Consider the following 23,343-nt stretch of genomic DNA (forward strand, 5'->3'; position numbering starts at 1 on the left):
TCAGCCTCGAGGCTCAGGGACACAGCAGAAGGGAAAGCTCTTTGTAAACCCTGAGTGTCTGTATGAATGCAGATGGTGTTATTTACAGAGCCTTGTGCTTTCCCCGGGGGAGTATTGGGGGTCTTACTTTGCTAACAGCTAGGTAAATAACACAAAGCCTCCCCCTCCCCCACCCCCCCCCACCCTCCCCGAGGAAATGCGATCAGCCCCCGCCCAGAGGCATTTGGCGGGGCTTGAAGCAACCAGCTTCATTCAGTAAAAGCCCAAGGTTTCCTGTTCCCCATACCTTCAGGCCCTTGCAGCCAGAAGGATCTTGAATCATCCAGGTCAAGACCCTGGCTTTCGGATGAGAGAAACAGGCACAGGAAGGGAAAAGGACCTTCCCAAGGTCCCGCAGCGAGTTGCTGGCGGAGCCCATATGTCTCGACTCCCATCCCAGGGTTATTACCGTTCTGAGCCCATAACACTATATTTTCTCTCCCATTTTCTCCATAAACGTTCTTGGTATTTGCGGCAGATTTATAAAATCAGATGTCAGATTTTATAGCTCTCGTCTTTGCTCCCACAGTTCAAACGCTAAAGCTATAAAAATGATATTTTGCTGTGTATGAGTGTGGGTGCGTCACACTCACACATGCACACACTTCCGTTTTGTGCCTCGAACCTGCGCTTTTCTGAACGAAATTGGGTCATTTGTAGAGACGTGGATGGATCTAGAGACTATCATACAGAGTGAAGTAAGTCAGAAAGAGAAAAACAAATATTGTATATTAATGCATATATGAGGAACCTAGAAAAATGGTACAGATGAACCCGTTTGCAGGGCAGAAATAGCGACACAGATGTAGAGAACAAACGTATGGACACCAAGGGGGGAAAGTGGCGGAGGGGTGGTGGCGGTGGTGGTAGGATGAATTGGGAGATTAGGATTGACATGTATACACTAATATGTATAAAACAGATAACTAATAAGAACCCGCTGTATAAAAAAATAAATTAAATAAAATTCAAAAAAACCCCTGCCTTTTTCTGGGCAGCCCTCCCCCAGTGAGAAGCTGCCATCCGCCTTCCAGCTGAGGGTGCTTTCTGCCACTTTTAATACCTTTTTTTTTAAGGATTGCTTTACCTAGGAGGAATATCAGAAACAATTGGTTTTGGCAAAGCTGGATTATTAGAAATGCTTTAATTAGAACTTTTTTTTTTTTTTTCTATTTTCCTTTTGAAAATCTACACGCTGCTCACGGCCCTTGGCGGCTTGAGGACCAGCTTGTCACATTCTCAGCACAGACTTTCAGGGCAGGGGCAATAGTTCAGCAGTGTAGGTGTCACTGCTGCGTTCCTACTAGGCACCAGGCCTTTGACTGGATGGGGAGACAGAGGCACATCAGAGTCTAAGCTTGTAGTCCAGGCACAGGGACAAGAATAGGTGACTGCTGTGATGGAGGGAGGTGTAGCAGAGAATAAGTAAGGGAGGAAGAAAGTGAGTCTGACTGGGGGCATCTCAGAAGGCTTCCTGGAGGAGGTGGCATGTGAGCAGGGCCTAGGACGATAATAATGTATTGGGAAATAACAGAAAGGTAGAAGGATGATTAGGTTTGGTATTAGAGGAGAGGTCTCTGCAGTGTCCCCTCTCCCTGTGGTGCCAACTCCCTGTGGTGCCAACTTTTCAATTGCCCCCTCCACATAAGCCCCCCGTGGCTCAGGTGACTAATAATATTGTGGACAGAGATGTGCCTTGTAAACTCTGAAGTCCTAGTCAGCTCTCTCTCTGTCTCCCCACAGCTTCTGCATCTCTGGTCCTTTATCTTTTCCACAATTCCTTCCCACCCCGCAACTTGCCAAAGAGTAGCCACATGCCCCTCATTTCCACCTGACACTAAAGGTGTGTACCCCACCCTGGCTGAACACAGCATCCCAGGGAAAAACGCATTTACACGGTGCCGGGCAGGCACTTTGCAGTCCCTGGTACCCGGTGTTAGAAATTGAAGAGGCTTCTGCAGCGTATCCTCTGAGGCAGGTAGAATTGTGCCAGTAACAATGATTAAAAACTTGGGGCAGTATATGAGTTCTGACACAAGTGATGATGAAACCACTGAGGTGGCAAATGCATGAGGTGGTGTGTGCTGGGCACACCCACCTTTCAGATTCACGGTCTCCAAATGGGAGCATAATCCCGTTTTGAGTTCAGATTTTCAGGCTAGAAAAATACTTTTTCCTGTCCTCAATTGTTCCAGTCTTACCCCCTAAAAATCTTCTGTGATGAAACGAGGGTTGACTGTTTTACTTTTGTGGAAGTTGTGCTTTTAAAAAGCAATCAGTTCCAATAGTAAGTAACTTTTGGGAACTCAATTACTTGCAGCCATGCTGAAAAAAACTGTAATTAATGTGGTCAAACACTAGCCAAATAATAAAATGAAAGCTTTGTTGTGTATCAAGGCAGAAATCAATTTCATTAGGGAGCAAAGAGCCGGAGATTTAATTTTGAGAAAACTCTCCACCCTGTGGACAGAGGTTGTCAAGAAGCTGCCAGGATGAATGCCCAACATGAGAGGATTCGCCCTCCAGAGCCCAGGTTACTAAGGGCTGGCAGTGACCTTTCAGAATTACATTTGCAGACCTTCCAAGTGTGGCCACAGCCAGTGGGGCTTTTGCTTCTTAATGTTCTTGGACTGGTGCCCCTTTTGGTTTGGTCAAGAGGTGCATGTTGTCTGCACCCACTGACACTCGCATGCCAGTGAGATCCTGTCCCTTGGGATGGGGAGGAGGAGGAAGACAGAGGTGGACTCTGGAGGTCAGAAGACACCAGAAAGGAGTTCAGCGAAGGCTCAGGGTGTCCACATGGTGATGGAGTCATGTCCAGACAGCAGGGCTAATGGCCAAGTGGGACATACCCATTGGGGACACTGTCCAGTTGCAGGCCAGCATGTGTATGAGAGATTGTGAGCAGCAGGGGGGACCAGGATGAGAGAGGACAGCTGGAGAGGAGCAGCCTCAGGTCTGTGCCTGCTTCTATATTCTGCTCTCCAGGGGGGCCTTCCCAGGGCAGGCAGAGCAGCTGTGGCCTGCTGGAATGTGCTAAGTCACATTTCAGCTCAGAACGTAGAAGGACTTTCTCATGGTCAGAGCCATCAAAGGTTGGAAAAGGTTGTACCTGTAAGGAGTAAGCTCCCCAACACTGGGGGTAAGCCACAAAAGCTGAACATGAGATGTGAATGTGGACTTTGCATCATCAGATAGTATTAGAATGGTGGTTTTCAAGCTTGAATGTGAATCGGAATCTCTTGAAGAGCATATTAAAAGCTGATTCAGGTTCCAGAGAGGCCCAGGGAGTCGCAGGCTTAGCAAATCCTCAGGGACTTTGATGTAGGCATTCTGGGGCACATTTGAAGAAACTCTATATTTGGGAAACCTGCACTCCTCTTCCAACCCTGAAACTCTGGGATGTCTGTAATGAAGGTCAGTCCTTTTGTTTCATATCTGAATAGTCATTCCTTCTTCATTGCGTGGTGTGAGCACCTATGTGCTAAGTTTCAAAGGTTTAGCAGTTTGTGGGACCTCAGTGGTCACCTAGTTCTCTCCCTTTGTTGTATAGATAGATGGGGAAACTGAGGCCCAAGAGGACAGGAGCCAGGGCTGTGACCAGGTCCCTGACATCTAGTTCAGAGCTCTTTTCACTTGCTTTCAGTGACTTTAAGGAATATCATAAAGTCCTCCCCATTTCACAGATGAAGAAACTGAGGCCCAGATCCCCAAGGACTGTTGGGAGCTTTTCCACTGAAAACCACCATCACCATCATTCACATGATGTGCAAAAGGCCCTTGGCCAGGGTGTCTGGGTGGCTTAGAGTCAACTGTGTGCCTTTGAAATTCCAGGGAGGAAGAACGGACCCTCAGGTTAGAGGTAGGACCACTGAGCAGGTAGGTCCGTTTTAGCTTTCAGTTTGTAAAGGCCCTCCTGGATTTTTCCTTCTTTACTTGTTTGAGTAACACTGTGAGTTGGATCAGGTGCTTTGTGGGCGAGTCCCCTTCTTTGCTGTGTTAATGAATCAGTTGGTCAGTTAGCAAGGGGCGCCCCAGCCAGGAAAGGAGTTGGGTCTGGAGGATAGTGAGGGTAAGAACTGTGCTTTAAGGACAAGGATGAGAATTGGGGTGTGGGGGGATTGCTGCCTTCTTCCCCCTCCCTGCACGCCCACCTCCACCTTCCACCTTGTCACAGGCATTGCTGCCTGCTCTGAGCATACAGAGGCTATGGGTATTGCCCAAGAATCCCCTACAGCTAATGGCACAGGGGCGGGTGGGGGGAAGGGGCACATTCTGGATTCACTGGAGAATGGGAGCAAACCTCCACTCCTCTCTGGGCCTTAATGTCATCTGTGAAATAAGAGCAGAGAAACACATGGTCTCAAAAGCCTCTGCTTGGTGTCTTGTCTATCTCAGAAATGTTGAATACAGAGCAATACACACAATACTGCCATAGACCAGTATTTTTTAAGCAGAGAAGCCTCTTTCCTCATCATTCCCATTCTGTTTTCATGTGGACCCTGCTGTGTAATAGTGTGCTTTTGAGAGTGTTGTGAAATACCACTCCATGTTTGAGAAAGTTGATCTCAGGGTCGTAAACACCATGCCCATAGTCCCCCAGCGACAGAGCTAGGGCCAGAACCCAGGCCTCCCACCCCAGCCGGGCAGGCTGCCCAGCTGGAGGATGTGGTCCTGCTGCCAACGTGGCCATGAATGGCAGACCAGGCAGACAGGGAGACACACTCAGTGCTCAGCCCGGGTAGCACGGAGCCAGCAAGGCAAACCAGATGGGCAGCAACTTCTACTCAGGCTCCTGCAGTGCAGGTGGGAACAAAGCCATGTCAGAACCCCTAGCCTTAGCACCTGCCAAACTTGCTCATGCATCATCCAGCTCGGACCTCACGATGGTTCTCACGGGTGGGCAGTGAAAACTCCATCCCACAGATGAGGAAACTGAGGCTCAGAGGGAGGCACAGCTCAGAGTGGCAAAAGGGGACTCAGCCCCAGGTCTGGGTCCCCTGGGTCTGCAGGCGGTGGTCCCTTTGCCCTCGTCTTGCTTTCCTCATCCCAGAGTGCTCCCCTCATCTCACTCTCCAGCCTCACCTGGCTCAACCCCAGGTTTCCAGCTCCCCTTTTGCCTATAAAAGCCCCTGTGCCCCTCAAAATCCTCTACATGGCAGCTGGTGCTTACCCTTATGGCTGCCTTTGCCCAGTCCCTGTTCTGGACCTTCCTTCAGGTACCGTGTGTTCCCCCTGCACCTGCTGGTTGGTGGTGAAGTGGGAGTTGGTCCTTGGAAACAGCCTGGAGCCCTTTGCAGCCCTTTGGCAAATTCTGTGTTGTGTCTTAAGCCCTTAAATAAGGAGCCAGATGACTAACCTTTATCAGGCATTCATGCTTCCTTCACACAGGCATTCTCACTTCTCCCTCACAACTACTGTGAGGGTGGACTCTTTGTTACTCCCATTTCACAGATGAAGGATTTGAGGCATGGGTGACTAGTGAGCTGCCACTGTTGAAATTTGGGGCTGGATTATTCTATGTTGTGGGGTTGTCCTATGCAGCATGTCCTATGCAGACCTCCACCTGTAGATGCCAGCAGCTCCCCTGTCTCCAGACATTGTCAGATTCCTCCAGGAGGGAGGTAAACTCGCCCCAGTTGAGGACCAGTGCTCCAAGAAGAGTATGGGTGGAGAGAGGCTTGTCCTAGTAGAAGGAAACCCCCCTCTACCCCACCCCAGTCCTGAATGCATTCTGTCCATCCCGTTGGCACAGATGTTAAGAAGCCTTACTTTTGCCACTGTGCTGTCCTCAAGCCCGGGGATTCCCTGTACCTGCATGAGGATAGCCGTCCTGCCCTGTCTTAGTCCTCCTGGCGGAGGCTGGCACACCCTCCACACCACTGTGATGTCTCTCATTAGCTTGAAAACTTCAGCACTGGAGGAACCCCCTCTACCTTTTCCAGATGGGGATGCTGAGGCCCAGGGAGAGGGGACCTGCCCAGCCAATGACATCAGTGGGATCAGAGTTTGAACCCAGGCATCTGACTTCAGTTCAGTCACCACCATCAACCCCACGTGCTTCAAACACAAAAGGGTCTTTGTGTTCCTGGAAGAGTCCTCTTTCCCCTTCCTAAAGCTCTGAAACATTTCATGTCACCCCTCCCCCTGCCTCCACCTCTCCCCTTGCAGTTTTCATGTGCACTTGCTGGAGCCTGAGGACTGCTAGGAACACTGACCAGAGAGACTGCAAAAGTCATCCAGCCTACCCCCATGCATCATTACCCTCCCACGTACACACCCCCAGTGATGGGAGGCTCACTCCCTCAGCTGTCAGTCTGGATCATTAAAATCCTCCTGCCTGACACTTTGTTAGTCTACTCCTGAGAAAATTGCCCCAGATCAGTTCATTTTGACCTATGCTGCTTTGCGTGGCACAAAACAAGCCTTATGCCTCTCCATGTTTGCCGCGAGATGCATCTGCCAGCTCTCCTTCTGCCTGGAGATGGCTTTTCATCGTGATTTACTGAAGGCCCTCTCCCTGAGCCGCCAATTTAGAGCTTGAGAAATGCCCAGGCTTCCTGGGGAGGCTTATCACTGCCAATGCGCTTATTGAAAGTCTAATTATTTGGTTGTAAATCAAGTTGTTTGGCTCAGCAGTGTTCACATTTAGATGTTTGTTCACCATAACTTGGCGCATGTGTCTTTGGCTTGTCCCCCTGAAGGCTATTTCGGAAGGCAGTGGGTGGCATGTGACCTCATAAGCCCCTTCCCACAGCTCCTCAACCCCTAGAACATCTCAGCTTGAAAGGGCCTCCATGCCCCTCACCCCATGCATTGCACAGTTGGAGAACCCCGACACACAGCTAGAAGGACTCACATCCTGGTCCCCTGGCTCAGAAAGCCCTGGTGTCCTCTCGCTGTGACTCAGACAGGTTGCTTCTCCCTCTGGCCCTTGGTGTTCTCATGTGTGCAGTGGGTGTCTTGCAGATAATGCCAGCCCTCCCAGCTTCTTTGTGAAGCCACAGGTTAGTCCAGTCACAGACCAACGGCAGCGGTGGCCATCACATTGTGCACGTTTGTTCTGCCAGGCTCCCAGGCCCTGTGCTGGTAGTTCACAGCATGTGCAGATGCCAGCCTGACATCCTCAGGAGATGTCAACTAGGTACCTTTCCCCTGAAGGCCCCCATCACTTGAGATCTGGGTAGTTTTTTCCCACAGCAGGCCCAGGGCTCTCCTCAGAACATGCTTCTCTGCAGGCACTCATGAGTGTTTCTGGAGTGGCTTGTTTCACAGATATGGTGAGGAGTTTCTCTGTAGACACTTATCCAGCAAAAGATCCCATCTCCCAGGAGGTCAAAGAGCAGACGTCCTGAATCAGAGCCATCTGCTTGCAGAGGCAGCGTTGCCGAGCAGGGGGCGGGGTTATGGCAGGAAGTACCTGATTTGTAGGCCCCTAGGTGGCCATGGAGGCAGGAGGTATCTTGCCATGGTCACCCTCCAGGCTGGCTCCCTTGGGATGCTCCCTCACCCAAGGTCACAGCAGATCAGCATTAGAGCCGGGCCTAGAACGCACCTATGCCCAGTTAATTCGATACAAACGTCCGTGTCCATCTCCACCCTGACTTGGGTGCACACTTGTGGGGTCAGAAGGACCTGATGGGCTGGTCTCATGCCCTCTCCACGCTGATCACAAGACCTGTGCTCCGAGGGCCCTGAGGGTGAATGCTGTTGCTGTTGTCATGCTCACGGAGAGCAGGCGACACCTCCATCCCCTGAGAATCATCCTGCAACCAATTGTTGAGGGCATTCAGATGCCCAATTTCATCCTTCCTCTTCTCTTAACCGATCTGGCCTCAGAAATCTTTGCACAATGTAAGATTCAACTTTTTAATTAAAATAACCCACAAGAAGAGGAAGAGATACAGCCACTTTGAGATCTGCTGGGCCCCAGAGCAGGGCGGGCCTGCGCCCTCAGGAAGACGTGGTTTTAGGAGGGAACTTGTGTCACATTCGTTTTGTTTATTTAGGCCTGGGCAGGGGCACTGGCTGGCTCTGTACCCAGGAATGATTTCTGGTAGAATCCCAAGGAAAGAAAAAGGTTTGACCCATTCTTCTCTGTGGCTTGTGGCTTCCCTCAAGTGAGACTTCTCTTTCCAATTTGAGAGGCAGGTGCCTTTGTACCCCCTGTAGAGGTGACCCTCTAGGTTCTCCCCATGGCTCTGCCCCTCACTAAGCTGGCTCCCCCTGGGACCAGTGCTGACCAGGCAAAGCAGCCACTGTGTCTGGCCTTGAAAGAGGCAGCTTCTACCCTGGCTGGACCACACTCGGGGACCTGGTGGAGTCGCCACCAGCCTGCCCTCTGGAGCTTACAGTCCAGAGAGGAGGATGCACGGGGCCTCATTTCCTTGGCTCAAGATAGACACTCACTAGATAGCTGCTGGGTGGATGGATGGACAGATGAACGGCGTGCTAGGCTATGTGCCAGGCATGTGCTGAGGGCCCAAAGGGGAATAAGGCTTGACCTGCTGAGAAACGTCCCAGTGAACAGAGTTCCTGACCTCAGGAGCTCACAGAGCTGCAGGAACCTGGACACCTGGATCCGTCTGGTTGGGTGGCTGAGCAGGGGAAGATGAGGCTGCAGTGGTAGTGTCAGGGCCCTGAATGCTTACCACAGGCTTCAAAGTCAGACAGACACAGTGAAATCCTGGTCCCACCGTGTCCCACGGGACGAGACACACAACCTCCTTCAGCCTCAGTTTCCCCATCTGTAAACAACGGTAGTCACAGAAAGCAACTTATCAACCTTGCTGTGGGCTTAAATGAGGTAACATGTAGCAGTGGCTCAGCTCAGTGCCTGGTGCACAGTGGGGTTCGAGCATTCATTCTGCAGTGGCAGTGGGGAGTCCTGGACGGTTTCGAGCTGAGGGACAATGTTCTGGGGCATCTCAGTGAAGACAGCAGCTCCCCAACCACCTTTCAGTAGAGGTAAACCAGAGATCACCTCTGTGTGTGGTTTCCTGTAACCAGGTCCTACATGCTAGTCCCAAAGGGCAATTTCCTTGCCTTCTCCTGCATAAATATTATATGCAAGTATTTTTAAGTCACTTCATCATGAAAAGAAGCGATTTAACATAACTATTACCCAAGATTCTTCATGAAATATGCATCAAGCAATTAGGTCTAAAAGCAAGAGGTGAGGCCTCGCACCCTGTTCGGGCCAGCAGCTGCAGGCTGAGTGATGTTTTATTAAAGCCCATGATTAAGAGACAAGGTGGGGTCTGTTATTAGGCCCAGCGCGCCAGGCACGTTTGATAATCCTGGTGATGAGGAGGTGCTTTTTGTGATGATAATGAGCCATTTGAACGCCCTGACAGCCACAGCATCCCCAGCCTCTACCAGCCTTACAAGACTCATTAGTCAGGTCACCCACTGGAGACACCCCTAATTGTGACTTAGCTCTTGCAAGATGTCCTATCAAAGGAGACGGGGCTGACACAGGAGCTTGGCAGGCGGCGGCCTATCTGAGCTCCCCGGGGACCCATGCCTTCTCAGAAGCGATGATGGGAGGTGGCCTGGGACCCGGCCCACCTGGCCCTGGACGCGTGGGCCCCAGGTTCTTGCCATAACCACAGCCTACCTTGCTGTGTGCCTTGAGCCAGAGTGCTGCTCTCTCTGACCTGTTTCCTCCAGGGTACCCCAAGAGGGTGAAACGAGATGGTCCCCAGGTTGCTTCTTGCTCCAAAAGCAGCGTCCAGAGCACTGCAGCATCCCTGGGCATGCTGGTTATCTGATGCACCCTCTCTTCTCCCTGGAAAATTTAATCTTTTCTCTTCTTGTGCTGGATGTCGTCTTCTAAGTAGAGTTGGGAGTCTTTTTTTTATATATATATATATAAAAATTTATTTATTTATTTTGGCTGCATTGGGTCTTTGTTGCTGCGCGCAGGCTTCCTCTGGTTGTGGCGAGCAGGGGGTACTCTTCGTTGCGGTGCACGGGCTTCTCGTTGCGGTGGCTTCTCTTGTTGCAGAGCACGGGCTCTAGGTGCACGGGCTTCTGTGGTTGCAGCGCGTGGGCTCAGTAGTTGTGGCTCACGGGCTCTAGAGCTCAGGCTCAGCAGTTGTGGCACAGGGGCTTAGTTGCTCCGCGGAATGTGGGATCTTCCCGGACCAGGGCTCGAACCCGTGTCCCCTGCACTGGCAGGCGGATTCTTAACCACTGCACCACCAGTGAAGCCCCCGAGTTGGGAGTCTTGAAAGCCATCCCTGGCAGCTGTTTTTAAATCTTCAACTGTTGTTAGGCAGCACCTCACTCGTGGGGACCTTGTGACCGATCAGGGTATATCACTGCCGCACACCCCGTAGCTATGTGTTGACAAGGCTCTGCCTGACCTTTGCATAAGTCCGGGTTTGATAGATTATCTCAGAAAGAAAGCCTGCTTATCTCGCAGGGCCCACCAACTCCGTGTGATGGTCCCTTCATGGCTGGGGGCTCCGCTGGTCAGGACACACTGTCCCCAATCTCCAGGATGGCCTTTCACTGCTAGCCCCTGTGCTGCTCTGACGTATCATCAGCCCTGCAGGATGGATGTCGTGGGGACTGAGGCTTGGAGTCAAGGAGTCACTTGCTCAGGCTCTGATGCCTCTCACGCACCACGCGCCTAGACTCACGTGGAGTGTTGGGGGCTAAGTAGGGCTCTCTCCTGGAGCTGGACAGCGCTGAGGTCAGGAGCGTGGGCTCTGGGAAAGGCCCACCAGGGAAGGAAGCGGCATCGCCACTGCTGATTGCTGTGTGACCCTGGGTCAGCCACCTCCCATCTGAGTCTCAGTGCTTAGCATATGGCCTGGCTCGCAGGAAGTGCCCAGGACACATCAGCCTGAGGGCCATCCGGGCCAGTACCCCGTGACAGCGGCACTGGAGGCCGTGGGCAGCAGTGGAGGGGGGTGGGGCATGAGGCTGCCTCGACCCCTTCCTGCAGGAAGCCCTCACCACGTGGGCAGCAGATTACGCTCATACACATGGAATCCAGGACCTTAGGCCCAGAAGCACCCTCAGAGGCCATCCAGTTAGTCTCCCCATGGATCCAGTGGGGGCAGGGAATGAGCCCAGTACAGCCCAAGGAGAACCTCAGGTCCAGAGAACCAGAGGGTGCAGTGCGTGAGCCCAGGGGGAAGGGCCGTTCCTGCCGGGGCTGCAGGGTGAGGGCCAGCTCTCCCTCTGCCGGGAATGGTCAGGCCCTGGACTCGGGTCACGGGCCTGAGTTCTCTGCCTTGGGCTCCGAACTTTGTAACCGCCTGCCCCCTCAGTACAGCCCAGCTCAGGGTTATAAACTAGTGTGTACTGAAATACGAGCATCAGAAGAACAAACAGTGGGCCTGGAGAGTCAGGAGGGACTGCAGGAAGGTACCAGCGGCTGCCTGTGTCTGTTGAGGTGGAGGCGTTAGTGTGGAGTTCTTAATATCTGGTGACCTCGCAAGCCCTCAGCCTGGGAACAGAGGAGCTTCAGCTTCTGTCTCTGGCTCTGTCCTCTGTTACTACCATCTCTGCCCACTTCCCTCACTGAGTATTTTAAGAACAACTGGTATGAAAATATCCCATTAACCCATATGAGTTATTTTCTTTAATCTCCTTAGAAATTAAATCAGCTCCCCCTGCAACTTCGTACCTGCAGTGCCATCAGAGCTTTGGCGTTCAGACCAGCTCACAACTGGTTGCTGTGATCTAACACATCCTGTGCTTTGCAGCCCCAGCTGTAGACTGTGGTACATAAAGCCCAAAATGTCACCCCACACAGAGGGCATGACATGTCCAAGGCCACACACACCCGCCCATGTCACTCACCTGCAGCTCCAGCTCTGCTGTCTCCCATACACATCCCTTCTCCAGGCAAAGCTGAGCACGTGGCCTCCAAGAGTGCAAAGCTTTTTAACTGTCCCCGGTTTTCTTAGCCACACAATTTCAGCTCTGCATTCAAGCAATTACAGCCCTTTCCAGGCCAGCACAGATTTGCCATCTCTCCATGGATGTGGGTAGCAGGTAGCGGAGTCTTCACTCAGAGGGAGTTGCACGTTTTTTCACTTAAGGCGCGCACCAGTTCCTTTCTAACGGCTTAAGCAAGTGTGCCTCCTGCTTCTCAGATGTGACAAGGCAATTCTCCAATGAAATGACCCTTCACTGAGGAGCAGAACTTGCCACAGGCTCTGTAATTAGAACATTGTCAGCCTTAAAAAATCTTGATTTAAATTTCAGTTCTTTACAGGAATTATTCTCTCTTGAAACATAATTGCTCTCCGAACGATTTCCTTTAAGCTAAGGGTGACATCTCTAAATACGTAATTATGAGCAGATGTATTGCTCAGTGCCTGCACTTCATTAAGCATTTGCTCTGCCCATTTGAAAATGGTCCTGGAGTCCAAATTGACGCATTAATAGAGCAGGCACCGGTAAGCGTGGGGAACCCGGTCCTGGATGGAAGAGATGTGGGAACAGCTGAAGCAAGAAGAATCAAAGCTTGGAAGGGCTACAAACTGCAAACCTGTGTCTACACGGAGCTCTCGGCCTTGCCTGGGGTGGGCGTGGTCTCCTAGGAGCCGGGCCTCTAGGGCTGCTCACAAGTTATCAGTGACCAAGGATGGGCTCTGGAGAAGGCGCAGGAGGTCAGAGCCCCAACTTTCTCACTAAGTGACACACCCTCAGTAAATTTGGACTGTGCTTTGGAAACCAAGCATCCACAAGTGTGGTGGCTAAATCTTGGAGCTGAGTGAGCAGGGAAAGGGCAGCCTGAGCACAGGCAGGTTGACGGAGGGGTTAGTGGTGACCCGATGGGGCCAGAGTCCTGGGTGGGAGGCGGGAGAGGTCTGCTAGGGTCAGGTGGAAACAAAACCCCACCCAGCATGCTGGTGCAGCTGGCAGGCTGCGAGGGTCACGGACATAGGGCTCTGCTCTGATCTCCGAGGAACCCACCCACTACCCACTTCATAGGATGCCGAGCATGGTGGGCACAGAGCCTGCGTACTCCTCTGGAGCTCTCAGGGGAATTGAGAAGATGGATAACTAGTCACAGTTCAGGAAGGCAAGTGCTGATGGAGGCGTTATATCCTCGGTGCAGCTGGAAGAAGGAAGGAGCTCTGCCAGTGGGAACCTGGAAGACTTCCTGGCAGAGGAAACACTCCACCTGGGCCTTGGAGAAGGAGGCAGGCAGGGTTTACTGAGCAGAGAGAGGAAGCACAGACAGGAGAGTGCCTGCGTTGGGGCGAAAGACGGGGCGCACACATTCTCCCCAGATTCTATTGGCTTATTAAACCAGTCACGTGACTACAGTGGCTACAAGGGAGGCTGGGAAATGTAGTCCCTGGCTTGGCAGTTCCATACTACTGAAGAGAGAGCATCAGTTTTTGGAAAACAGCTCGCCTGTCATCCTGCCACACTCTGTTTCCTAATCTGTAAACTGGGGGTGATGACCCCTGTCCTGCCTACTTGTCAGGGCATTGGGGACTTAAACATTGTGCCTGCCAGGCAAGGCTTAAATTCTCATCTGCATCAGTAATAGGAAGAGGGGCCAAGTTTGGGGGTTTCTTTGTTTTCCTGAGGAAGTCCCTCAAAGCTCCCGAGGTTGAAAGACTCTCCTGCAGCTGTGTTTGCCGCTGGTTCCCTGTCTGCTGCTGGGATTGAGGGGGCTCTTAGGTGCAGCCGCATTTCAGCCGGTCCTGGGCTCTGTTCCTGGCTGGGAGAGGTGCAGCTCAAGGCTGCTTCTTGGCTGGGATCTCTTCTGTCCCGGGCAGCAAGGAATCTTCACACCTTAGCAGGAATATGGCCAAGAGGGAGAGTTCTCTCGGATAATGAGTGTGAATTCATGACACACCTCGGTTCAGAGCAAAAGTGAGTAGCTCTCTGGGAATTGCTTTCCTGATTGATCTTGGGCCTTCGTCATTCTGCACATCTTAATAATCTCTGCGCTTTGTTCACAGGAGCAACCAGGGCTTCATGCACATGAAACTGGCCAAAACCAAAGAGAAATACGTCCTGGGTCAGAACAGCCCCCCGTTCGACAGTGTCCCAGAAGTCATCCACTACTACACCACCAGAAAGCTGCCCATCAAAGGGGCCGAGCACTTGTCCCTCCTCTACCCCGTGGCTGTGCGGACCCTGTGAGCCCCTCCCTGCCCTGTGACGGGGCCCAGACGTGGAGGAGCCGGTGGCCCCCGCCGACCCGCCCGGCCGCTGTTGCCAGCCGTGTCCAGTTTGTGTCGTGTGTATGGTACTAGCACACCACTGCATGTCTCTAGAATGCTGTTGCCACTCACGGGGGCTGGAGAAGGCCTGGATAAAGACTGAGGGACGGCCAGCCCGCCACCGCAGCCCCCACCCCCAACCCCTCTTCGAGTTTCTGTGAATTAAAATATTTGCAAATCCAAAGAGATGCCTTCAAGGATGAACAAAGGAGAGCAGCTCCGAGGGGCGGGGCGGGAGCTCCCGGGGTTGCGGCTCTTTGTTCTCCAGCCGTCAGGAATTCACACCTGTGTACGGGGTGCAGTTTTCCCACCGGGGCCCCACTGGTGCTGGGAGCCAAATGCTGGTGCTTTGAGAGCCCTGAAGGCCCCGGGAATCCCGCCTCCCCTCTGGTGTGTGCGTGTCAGCGTGTGTGTGCGAGTGTGAGCACATACGTGGGAGAACATGGCCACACACAGATGTAAGCCCACTAATCCACTTTTAGTCATTCAGTGTAATCATTAGGAGATCTCCAAGGAATCATTGTGCAGTCAAAAAAAGGATTCAATTATTTATGAATAGGGTGTGTAAATAAAATAGTCATTTAATATATATTCTTATCCCTTTTTTTAATATACTGCAGCGGGTCTCTGGGGGGGGCAGTGCTTACCTGCGGGTTTCGTCCCCAGAGCAAGGTGTGTCCCCTCTGGGCACGCGGGAAGGAGGCGGAGTCCCCAGCTCAGGGCTGAGGCAGCCGCAGGGATTTGCTTTTCCCCCTGAGTCAAGCTGCAGGAAGGGGCATTCAGGCTCCAGCAATGGTAGCCTCAAATGTTGACTCAGCACCCATGCTCCCCCATCTGCCTCCAGCAATGCAGTGATGGCAGGTCTGTGTTAACCCCTCAGGTGCACAGCACCCAGCAGTGCATAAAGGGCTCTCCCCATTAACTGGGGTCACTGCTACCCTGTGAGGCATTTAACATGTGGGGAAAAGGAGGCTCAGAGAGGGAAAGTACCTTGTCCCAGTTAACACAGCCCGTAAGCAGAGGACGCTCTAGAGCCAGTGCTTTGGCTCTACATGGCCTTGCTGTCACCCTGCTCCTGAGAGAAGGCAAATCCTGACCTCTCAGGGGACGTGGAGCCGGAGCTCCTGGTCGTCCGCACTGCCTCCACACAGATAAGAACACCCGCACACACACTCCCACACTCGACCCCTATCTAGCCCCTGCCCTTGACAGGAGCGGGGGTCTTGCTCACATAGAGCAGACCCTCAGTGAGATTGCTGTTACTCAGTTCCCCTTCTTTCCCCTCCCACCCACCTACCACCGCACCATGCATGTTAAATGCAGTGGAAGAAATAGAAGAATCCCACCCAGCAGCATGAAAGGCATGGCTTCCATCCACTGAAGGAGGTGCAAGGGATCCAGAGAGAGCACAAGTGTCAGCGCCTTCGCCAAGCACACGTCAGTCTGCCTGCCAGTGGTCTGAGCACAATGGAAGTTCGGTGACCATCATCCCGAGCAGGAGGGGGCTGAACCAAGTTTGAACATCACCAGCACTGCCAGGCCTTTCGCGATGCTTCAGACTCACAGTTCACATTAGAGACAGAGGCCCAGCGAGGAGAGAGGACTTGCCCTGGCCGCCTGTCAAGCCAGCGCAGGGCAGGACTAGAATCCGTGCCCCTTTAGGTGGCTGCTGTGGATTTTAGTGGGTTGTGGCCAAAGCTGTTTCCTTGGCATCTGCTTCCTGCCCAGTCCAACTCTTGGGTCAGCCTCCCGAGTCCTTGTCTCAGTCCGGGCAGCCCGAGACCCTCCCACCCATGGATCCCAACAGGCCCGTCCACCTCATGGTTGCCTCATTGCCTGTGGCCTGGGTCTAGTCTCCAAAGCCTCAATCCTGACCTTTTACCTGCTTTGCGTTTTCCAAAACATCCTTTAAGGCAGGAGTACCTGGAATGTTTCACGCTTTACTCTTTTTTTATGTATTTTTCTGGTGAGTGAGAAGATGAGTGAGGAGTTGGCACTTATCCAGACAGAGGTGCCGAAGGAGACTGGATCCCAAGGATCCACTTAGAGGTTGAGGACGAGGAAGGCAGCCCATGGATCCGGGGGTGGGGTGGATTTTGCATTAGTGCCTCGTCCTCCAGCAAGTGCAGATTCCCACAGGGACCTTCCTGAGGCCGCAGGTGGGGCAGTGCAGGAGCCCACGACCCTTCTCAGTGGACAGTCTTCAGAGCAGACCTCTCCTCAGAAGAGGCTCTGCCTGTGGTCTGAGGAAAACCGAGGCTGCTTCGCCCTCTGGTCTTGCCTTTTCTCTTTTAAGGGATTCCTGGGCCCTCCCTCCTTCCCCTGCCTTCGTCTTCCTGAAGTTTCCCGGGGAGGCCCAACCACCAGCTCCCCCTTGGGACTGAGGCCGGCAGAGGAGCCAGCTTACAGGATGGGAGCTGCTAAAAGGAATTTTTTTCCTTAATTTTATGAACCTCTCCCTCTTCTTCCTCTAATTGTGACCGTTTCCTCTGTCGGCGTGTATTCATGTTTTCTTGGACATCTAACAATTGAAACAGCTTTTCCCTTTCAGAAACACTCACATTCAGGTTACTGGCGTTGGTTTGGGTTTTGTTTTGGCTTTTTTTTTTTTTTTTCATCTGCTGCCAATTAATGGGGGGAAAAATGAGCTGGATTTCTTTGAGGGGAAAAAAAAAGCTCCCTGCCACACAATATCTCGCCTCAGCATTTTGTTTCAGAACACAACCTCTAGCCCCTAACAGGCTGCGTTGCTCAGAGCCACAGAACTGTCGGGGTTTTTTCCCCTTTCTTTCCCTCCGTCGCTGGCTTCATTATTGACCATAATGCCCCGACCACTTCAGCAGTAATGTCCTTGAGCACTGAGGAGTGAGGGCCTTTGGGGCAGTGCTCCGCCCGCCCCAGAACAAGATGACAGCCCAGAAAGAAAGGAGGCTTTGTGGGGAGAGATGGCCCACCTGCCTGTCAGGAGAGAGGCTCACAGAGCACCTCTTCTAAAGAAAATGGTGAAAAGGCTCCTCTGCAGGAAGCTCAGCCAATCCCAGCTGAGCTATGCCTCCCCTCCCAGGGCAGCTCCAGGCTGGTGCCCCTCAGTGGCCAGTGGGTGAGCAGAGGGGAGTCAATGATGTAACTTCCAGCAAGGGCCTGGCATCAACAGGTGGAGCCCTTGGCAGATGCTCTGCTTCTCCTACAGTCACAGGACCCAGAGATTGCCTTTTTAAGATTTGGAACACTGAGCTCTGGCCGGCTTCAGGGAAGTGCTTGCTGTCACTTGACCAAGGTCCCAGCAGGGACAGACAACCAGGCTTATCATGTGCTCTCACAGACCCCAGGGACAGTGCGTGCAGAAGTGGGCAGACAGGGCAGGCTGGCATTTGGAGTTGGCCCATCAATGCTCATGAAGTGTCCTGGCTGTATCAGATGGTCATCCAGCAAACTGCCATGTCTGTCTCTACCTTCCAGAATCGGTTACCAGCAAAGACAAATGGGGCAAGTTGGCCGGTGGAGCCAGCACAGCCCAGGGGTGTAGATGCAGGAGCACCTTCCAGAACCCCCCAGAGACCCACTCAGGTACCCTCTAGGCACTGACAGCCCCCAGCCCCTCCCCTCTCCTCAGGCCTGTTGTGTCACTGCCAGGAGCCTTGGGACTGCCACCTACTGCGAAAAAGTGTCCTGTAAAGATCTACTGATACAATAATTCTGTGCGATAAGCTGTATAATGTATATTTAATGTGAAGCTTTTAATATACAAGTGTCTTGTTTAAATGTACCTCACTGAGCACGCATGTTTTATTTCCTTAAAATGCAAACGTGTGCCCCAGGATCTAGTTTGATTGCCGCCTTCTTGCAGAAGCTGAAGTTCTGCCATCATCCCCCAAAGGTGGATCTTACAAGAAGAAGGAACCTTCCTGCTTCCTAATTAGGAGGAAGCTAGAGCCCTAGTGAGCTTGTTAAATGGAAACAAATTAATTTGTTCAGCAAACATTTGTTGAGTGCCTACCTGTCCTTGGGCCTGGTGGATACAGAGGAGAATAGGACCCAACCCCTACCCTCAGGAAGTTTCCAGTGTGGCAGAAAAACAAACAGGCAACTACACATGATGTAATAGACGGGGGCCGTGGAGGCCCAGATGAGGGGGAGTTGAATCTGCTTGCAGCAGTGAGGAACAGTTGGGCCTTGGCGGATGAGTAGGGAGCCTGGAAGCCTGGTGTTCCCGGCAGAGGTAACAGGTGGGGGGATGATGGAGGGAGTCAGATAGGCCTGGTGTAGCACAGCCTGCATGGTAGGAGATGGCAAGGTCTCTGGGCCTCCGAGGCTTCATCCGGTGGAGGTAGAAGAACAGAGCAGGGCAAGGGGAGGGGCGTTCATCCCCTTGTGGCAGGAAGCCATTTTTGGTCTCCCTGAAGACTAGGAGATGCTGGCCTGTTTTCTGGAGAGCGGCAGGCAGGGCGTGACTGGCACACTGTTTCCCATTGTGTGCCCTCATGCCATCATCATGATGGTGTCCTTATGCAGCCTGAGCAGGAGGGTCTGCAGCCCAAGCCCTCTTCCTCACACACAGGTCAGCACCTGAGGAGGCATAGGGACCCCCGGCTCACCTGGAAGCCTGCGCTGGAGTGGAGGCCGATCCCCTCCCCCGGCCCTGGAGGAACTCACTGCCTCTCCCTCTCTCCCAAGGTTGTGGCCCGCTGTGCCCCAGTGGGCCTCTTCCTCCCCCACTACCCCCAAGTCTCAGGCTTCGATTCCATATTCCAATGACCCAGAATCCACACCAACTCCTAAGCCCCTCAGAGCACGCCCCCCCACCACAGCACACACACACGCACACACACACACACACACACACACACACACACACACACACACACACACACAGGGCTCCCTGTTCAAGGAGCCCCTCAGAGAGCACACACACACGCACGCACACACACACACACACACACACACACACACACACACACACACACACAGGGCTCCCTGTTCAAGGGACGGCAAAGCCCTGGCCTGTTCCTGGGCCCACCAGGCCAATGCCAGGGCTCTGTGACCAGGAATAATTCCTGAAGAGAGAAGAGAAAAATGTCTCTGGTAGTCACTTTTATGTTTGGGAGAGTTTATTTCCGTTTTGGTTCAATTTAACAAACATGGAGCATGAAACAGGGCCTGGAACGAGCTGGTGACCTGGAGCAGGAAGTTGAGCACAGGAAACATCTTCCTCAACTAGTCGACAGGAAGTGGTGGACGACCTGCCCTCTCTCATCTATGCACAGAGACCAGGCGGCGTGGGCCAGAAACTGAGGTTCAGAGAGGGATAGGAGGTTGCTCAAAGACACACAGCAAGTCCATCTCCACATACCACAGGTGCTTGAGGGTGGCCAGCTCAGAGGGTTACCCTGGCCAGTGCAGCAGCTCTGGGAAGACTGGGGTAGGGGTGGGGATTCTTCTAGAACAGAGTTTATGAACCAGTTCCTTCTCTCTTGCTCCCTCCTCAGTGGGAGCGTCCCAGCCTGCAGTGACTAGTATCATCTCTGGCTTTGGGGGACAGTTTTGAAGGGGCCATGATCTGACTGGGTGGCAGGATGTCACCAGTGTGGTTCTGGCGCCCTCATGTGGTTCTCTTCAGCATTACAGCCAGTCTCAGGGGGAGGGGAAGGCAGCTCTTAAGTCACTTGGCCTGTTACACAGACAGAAACTGAAGCCCAGGCTCATATCCTAACTCCATCCTTTCCAGCCGTGTGACGTGGGCAATGTGCAAAAAGCTTCCATTTCCTCCACCGTAAAATGGCACGAGAAGTGACCTCACGGGTTATTGCAAAGATTACACGCAGCGTTGGATGAACGCCCTTCGCATGCCTGAGCTTTCGTCAAACTTCAGACAACGTCAGCTAGGATGAGAACAAGGTGAGCTTTCATAGGAAAGGCAGGGGTCATTACAGCCACAGGATTTCAAAGGAAAGAGGGTCTGGGGTTCCAGGAAGGCTGGGGCATTTTAGGAGGTGAAAGAGGAGTCCACTTTACAAATTAAAAATGCCCCAGCTCTATTGAACATCATGAAGGATAAGCGCTCAAGATCCTTTTCCTCTCCAGACTGAAGTCCAGAGTGGCTCTCTCCATTCCCCTACCGTGCATCTTCTGCTGCCCCATCTTTATTTATTTAAATTAATGCTAACATACTATATTATTTAAATAATAAGCAGCTGTTGTGTTTACTATTTAAATAATTGTCAGTCTGTTTATTTCAATATTAAACCTATTTATTGTCTTTATTGTTTAAGCATCAAATCCATGTAGTGTCTTTACTGTTTAAATATTAAACACATATCATGTTCATTATTTGTCTGTCTCCACCCACTAGAATGTAGACTCCACACAAGCAGAGGTCTAGGAGAGCTCCTGGCACATAGCAGGTGCTCAATAAGTATTTGCTAAATGATTTAACAATGGTAAAAGTTCCCATTTACAGCAGGCTTACTGTGTGTGCCCTACACATTGTGCACACACCGGTCCCCCACCATGAGAGCAGGTGAGAAACTGAGGCTTAGAAGGTGAAGTGGCTGCTGGGAAAAGCATTAGTTCAGCTTAGTGGTGGGGGCCCTGCGTTCCTGCTCTGTACCTCACACCCCAGAGGACAGTCACAGCCCAAAGGTTAGCAGGATCGAGAGGGAACTACAGAGTCCCTTCTTCCCAGAACAAAAGAGAAGGGTGACATTTAGAGCTTCGGGTGACATATTCCCTGAGCCTCCATTGCCCCCTCCATGCCCACCATGTGAAGGAGAATGAGCATCCGTCGTGCTGGGTCTGCCTTCGGGGAAGCCTCCCTCAGGGATGCAGAAGGTGGGCTCAGGAAGGATCCTCATTCTGAAGTGGGGATATTGAGGCTCAGAGAGGGGGAGAGCTTTGCCCCAGGTACAAAACCAGGAAGTGGTGGTTCTAGGATTCAAACCCAGGTCTGCTGACCTTGCAACATGCCACGTCTAGTTCAGTGCATCCTACCTTTGCCTCATCATATAGTTCACGTGGGCCTCTTGTAAATTACAAGTTCCTAAGCCCTTCTGGGAGATTTTGAGTCAGTAGGTCTTGGGTGGGCACCAGGAACCTGTGTTGGTAACAAGCTCCTCACGTGCCTTATGATTAGAGAGTCCTGTGTAAAGGGCCAGTCTCCCCACTGCCCTGCAGCTCACCATCCACAGATCCTTCCCCAAGTGCCAGGCACCAGTTCTCAACAGTGCTTCTGTTCTCAAAAATGGTGGAGGTGGTGCAGTCCCAGCCTCACCTCTCGATACATACTAAGCTCAAGCAAGTCACAGGACTTCCCTGAGCATACAAATGATGTGTAAACCAGAGGGAATAACTATCAAGTAACTGCTTGGAAGACCCAAAGACTATTGTGCAAATGTTTGATGTTGTTTTATTGACTCAGCCCTTGCTAGATAAAAATGTGTTTGTATTTCACAAGTATGTGTCATTTAGATACCAAGTAAGTGTCCCAGGATCCCACCCAGAGGTCAGCAATTGTTCTGAGCCCTGAGAGCTACCAGGGGGCATAGGCTCTGCCCGTAGGTGTGCGTGGGACAAAGGCAAAGTTGGGGAACAGGAATGAGGTCAGGGAGAATGAGAAACCTGGTGTCTCCTTCCTTACACACTTCTTCCCATCCCATGCTTCTTCTGGAGCCCACCTTGTTTTAAGTCCTAGTCATGCTTTATGGGTCACCTCTTCCAGGTAGCCTTCCCTGATTGCAGCTAGTGCATTTTCGCTCTTCTCTGCACACTCACAGCACTTGGTATATGTCTGTTTCAAGCCCTGATCATTTCTCCTTAGGACTAGACCCCAGTTTCCTCTCTGGGCTGCAGGCTTATTCACGCACACATTCCTGAGCCCTGCAGGTCTCTGGGTTTCAAACTTTAGGTTACTATTATGGGTCAGTGTATCAGTTTAGAACTGTTGCTTCCCAAAGAGTTTGAGAACTGCCTGAGGCTTGTATTGGAGCTAGAGAGGCCAACTGGCCTCTCCCCCGGAAATTCTGACTTCATAGTAGGTCTGCTAGAATCTAGCTTTTCAATCTGTAAAGTGCATACGAGTCACAAAGGATAGCACTGTGGGGCAGCTCTGTGTCAGGTAGTTAGGTCAGGAAAAGCAGCAAGAAGCCTCTGTGTAAGCTGAGCAATGAAGGGTGAACAGGACTTTGCCATGAAGCACGCAGAGCCTTTGAGGCACGGAGGACATTGTAAAAGAATGCAGCAGGGACGTGAACCAGCAGTGGCTGGCCTGTGGCTGGAGCCTGGGGGTGTGAAGGGGAGTGCCTGAAAAGGGAAAGGAAGGTCACTGACCCCTTGCTAGGGAAAGACTGCTGGTGACCTTATCTGGGCAGAGCCACTCACGGTAGACAAGGCTCTACCGATGACAGCTTGCGTAAAGCTGTTTTTGTGGACATAAGGGCCCATGGAGCCTGAGTGCACTAGACAAGTTTCTAGAAAGCATTTTGGTGGGAGGGGGAGGGGGAGTAGAGGGTGCTTAAGCAAAGATCCAACAGCAACATTCTCATGGCCCTTTTCCTAAGAACCCAGACCCTCTCCACCAGCATTTTATTTGGGCAAACACCCTTTTTGCCAAGCCCTGAGCTGGAGGGCCAGAACCAACTCAGATAGCTCTGCCCTAGAAGGAAAGGGAGACACCTTCACAAATGATTATAACATAAACAGATATTAGAGGTGCCCCAAACTTTGTGCTATGGGAAGGCAAAGGCAAGAGCAACCAAGTTAGCCCAGGTTAATCAGAGAATGCTTTTCAGGGGAGAAGGCAAAGGGCCTTGAAGGGTTAACATGTTTGATTGCTGAGAGTCAGTGGTGAAGGGGGGAAAAGGTCTAAGAAACAAGGATTTGCAAAACATTGAGAGACTGCGCGTGGCTGAAGCACAGAATGTAGCTGGAGACGAGGTGAACAGATTAGGTAGAGGGGCCAGGACATCGAGAGCCCGCGAGCCAAGTTAAGGAGTTTGGATTTGTTGAAGAGGCAAGAGGGAACCGGTGGAAGTTGTTGTTTTTTGTTTTTTTTTTTTTTTGCGGTATGCGGACCTCTCACTGTTGTGGCCTCTCCCGTTGC

At 52.1% G+C, this 23,343-nt stretch overlaps 1 protein-coding gene across 1 annotated transcript in view; it reads left to right on the forward strand.

Annotated features, from left to right (window-relative positions):
• SHB (SH2 domain containing adaptor protein B) overlaps positions 1-18,015 on the forward strand; it is a 139,836-nt gene extending 121,821 nt beyond the window's left edge. Inside the window, 1 exon segment of the mRNA XM_007107112.4 lies at positions 13,986-18,015. Coding sequence (XP_007107174.3) covers positions 13,986-14,169 — 184 coding nt within the window. The 3' untranslated portion in view covers positions 14,170-18,015.
• The last annotated feature ends 5,328 nt before the right edge of the window (positions 18,016-23,343 follow it).

The sequence above is a fragment of the Physeter macrocephalus genome, chromosome 9 (assembly GCF_002837175.3).
Source record: "Physeter macrocephalus isolate SW-GA chromosome 9, ASM283717v5, whole genome shotgun sequence".
NCBI classification, from domain to species: Eukaryota; Metazoa; Chordata; class Mammalia; order Artiodactyla; family Physeteridae; genus Physeter; species Physeter macrocephalus.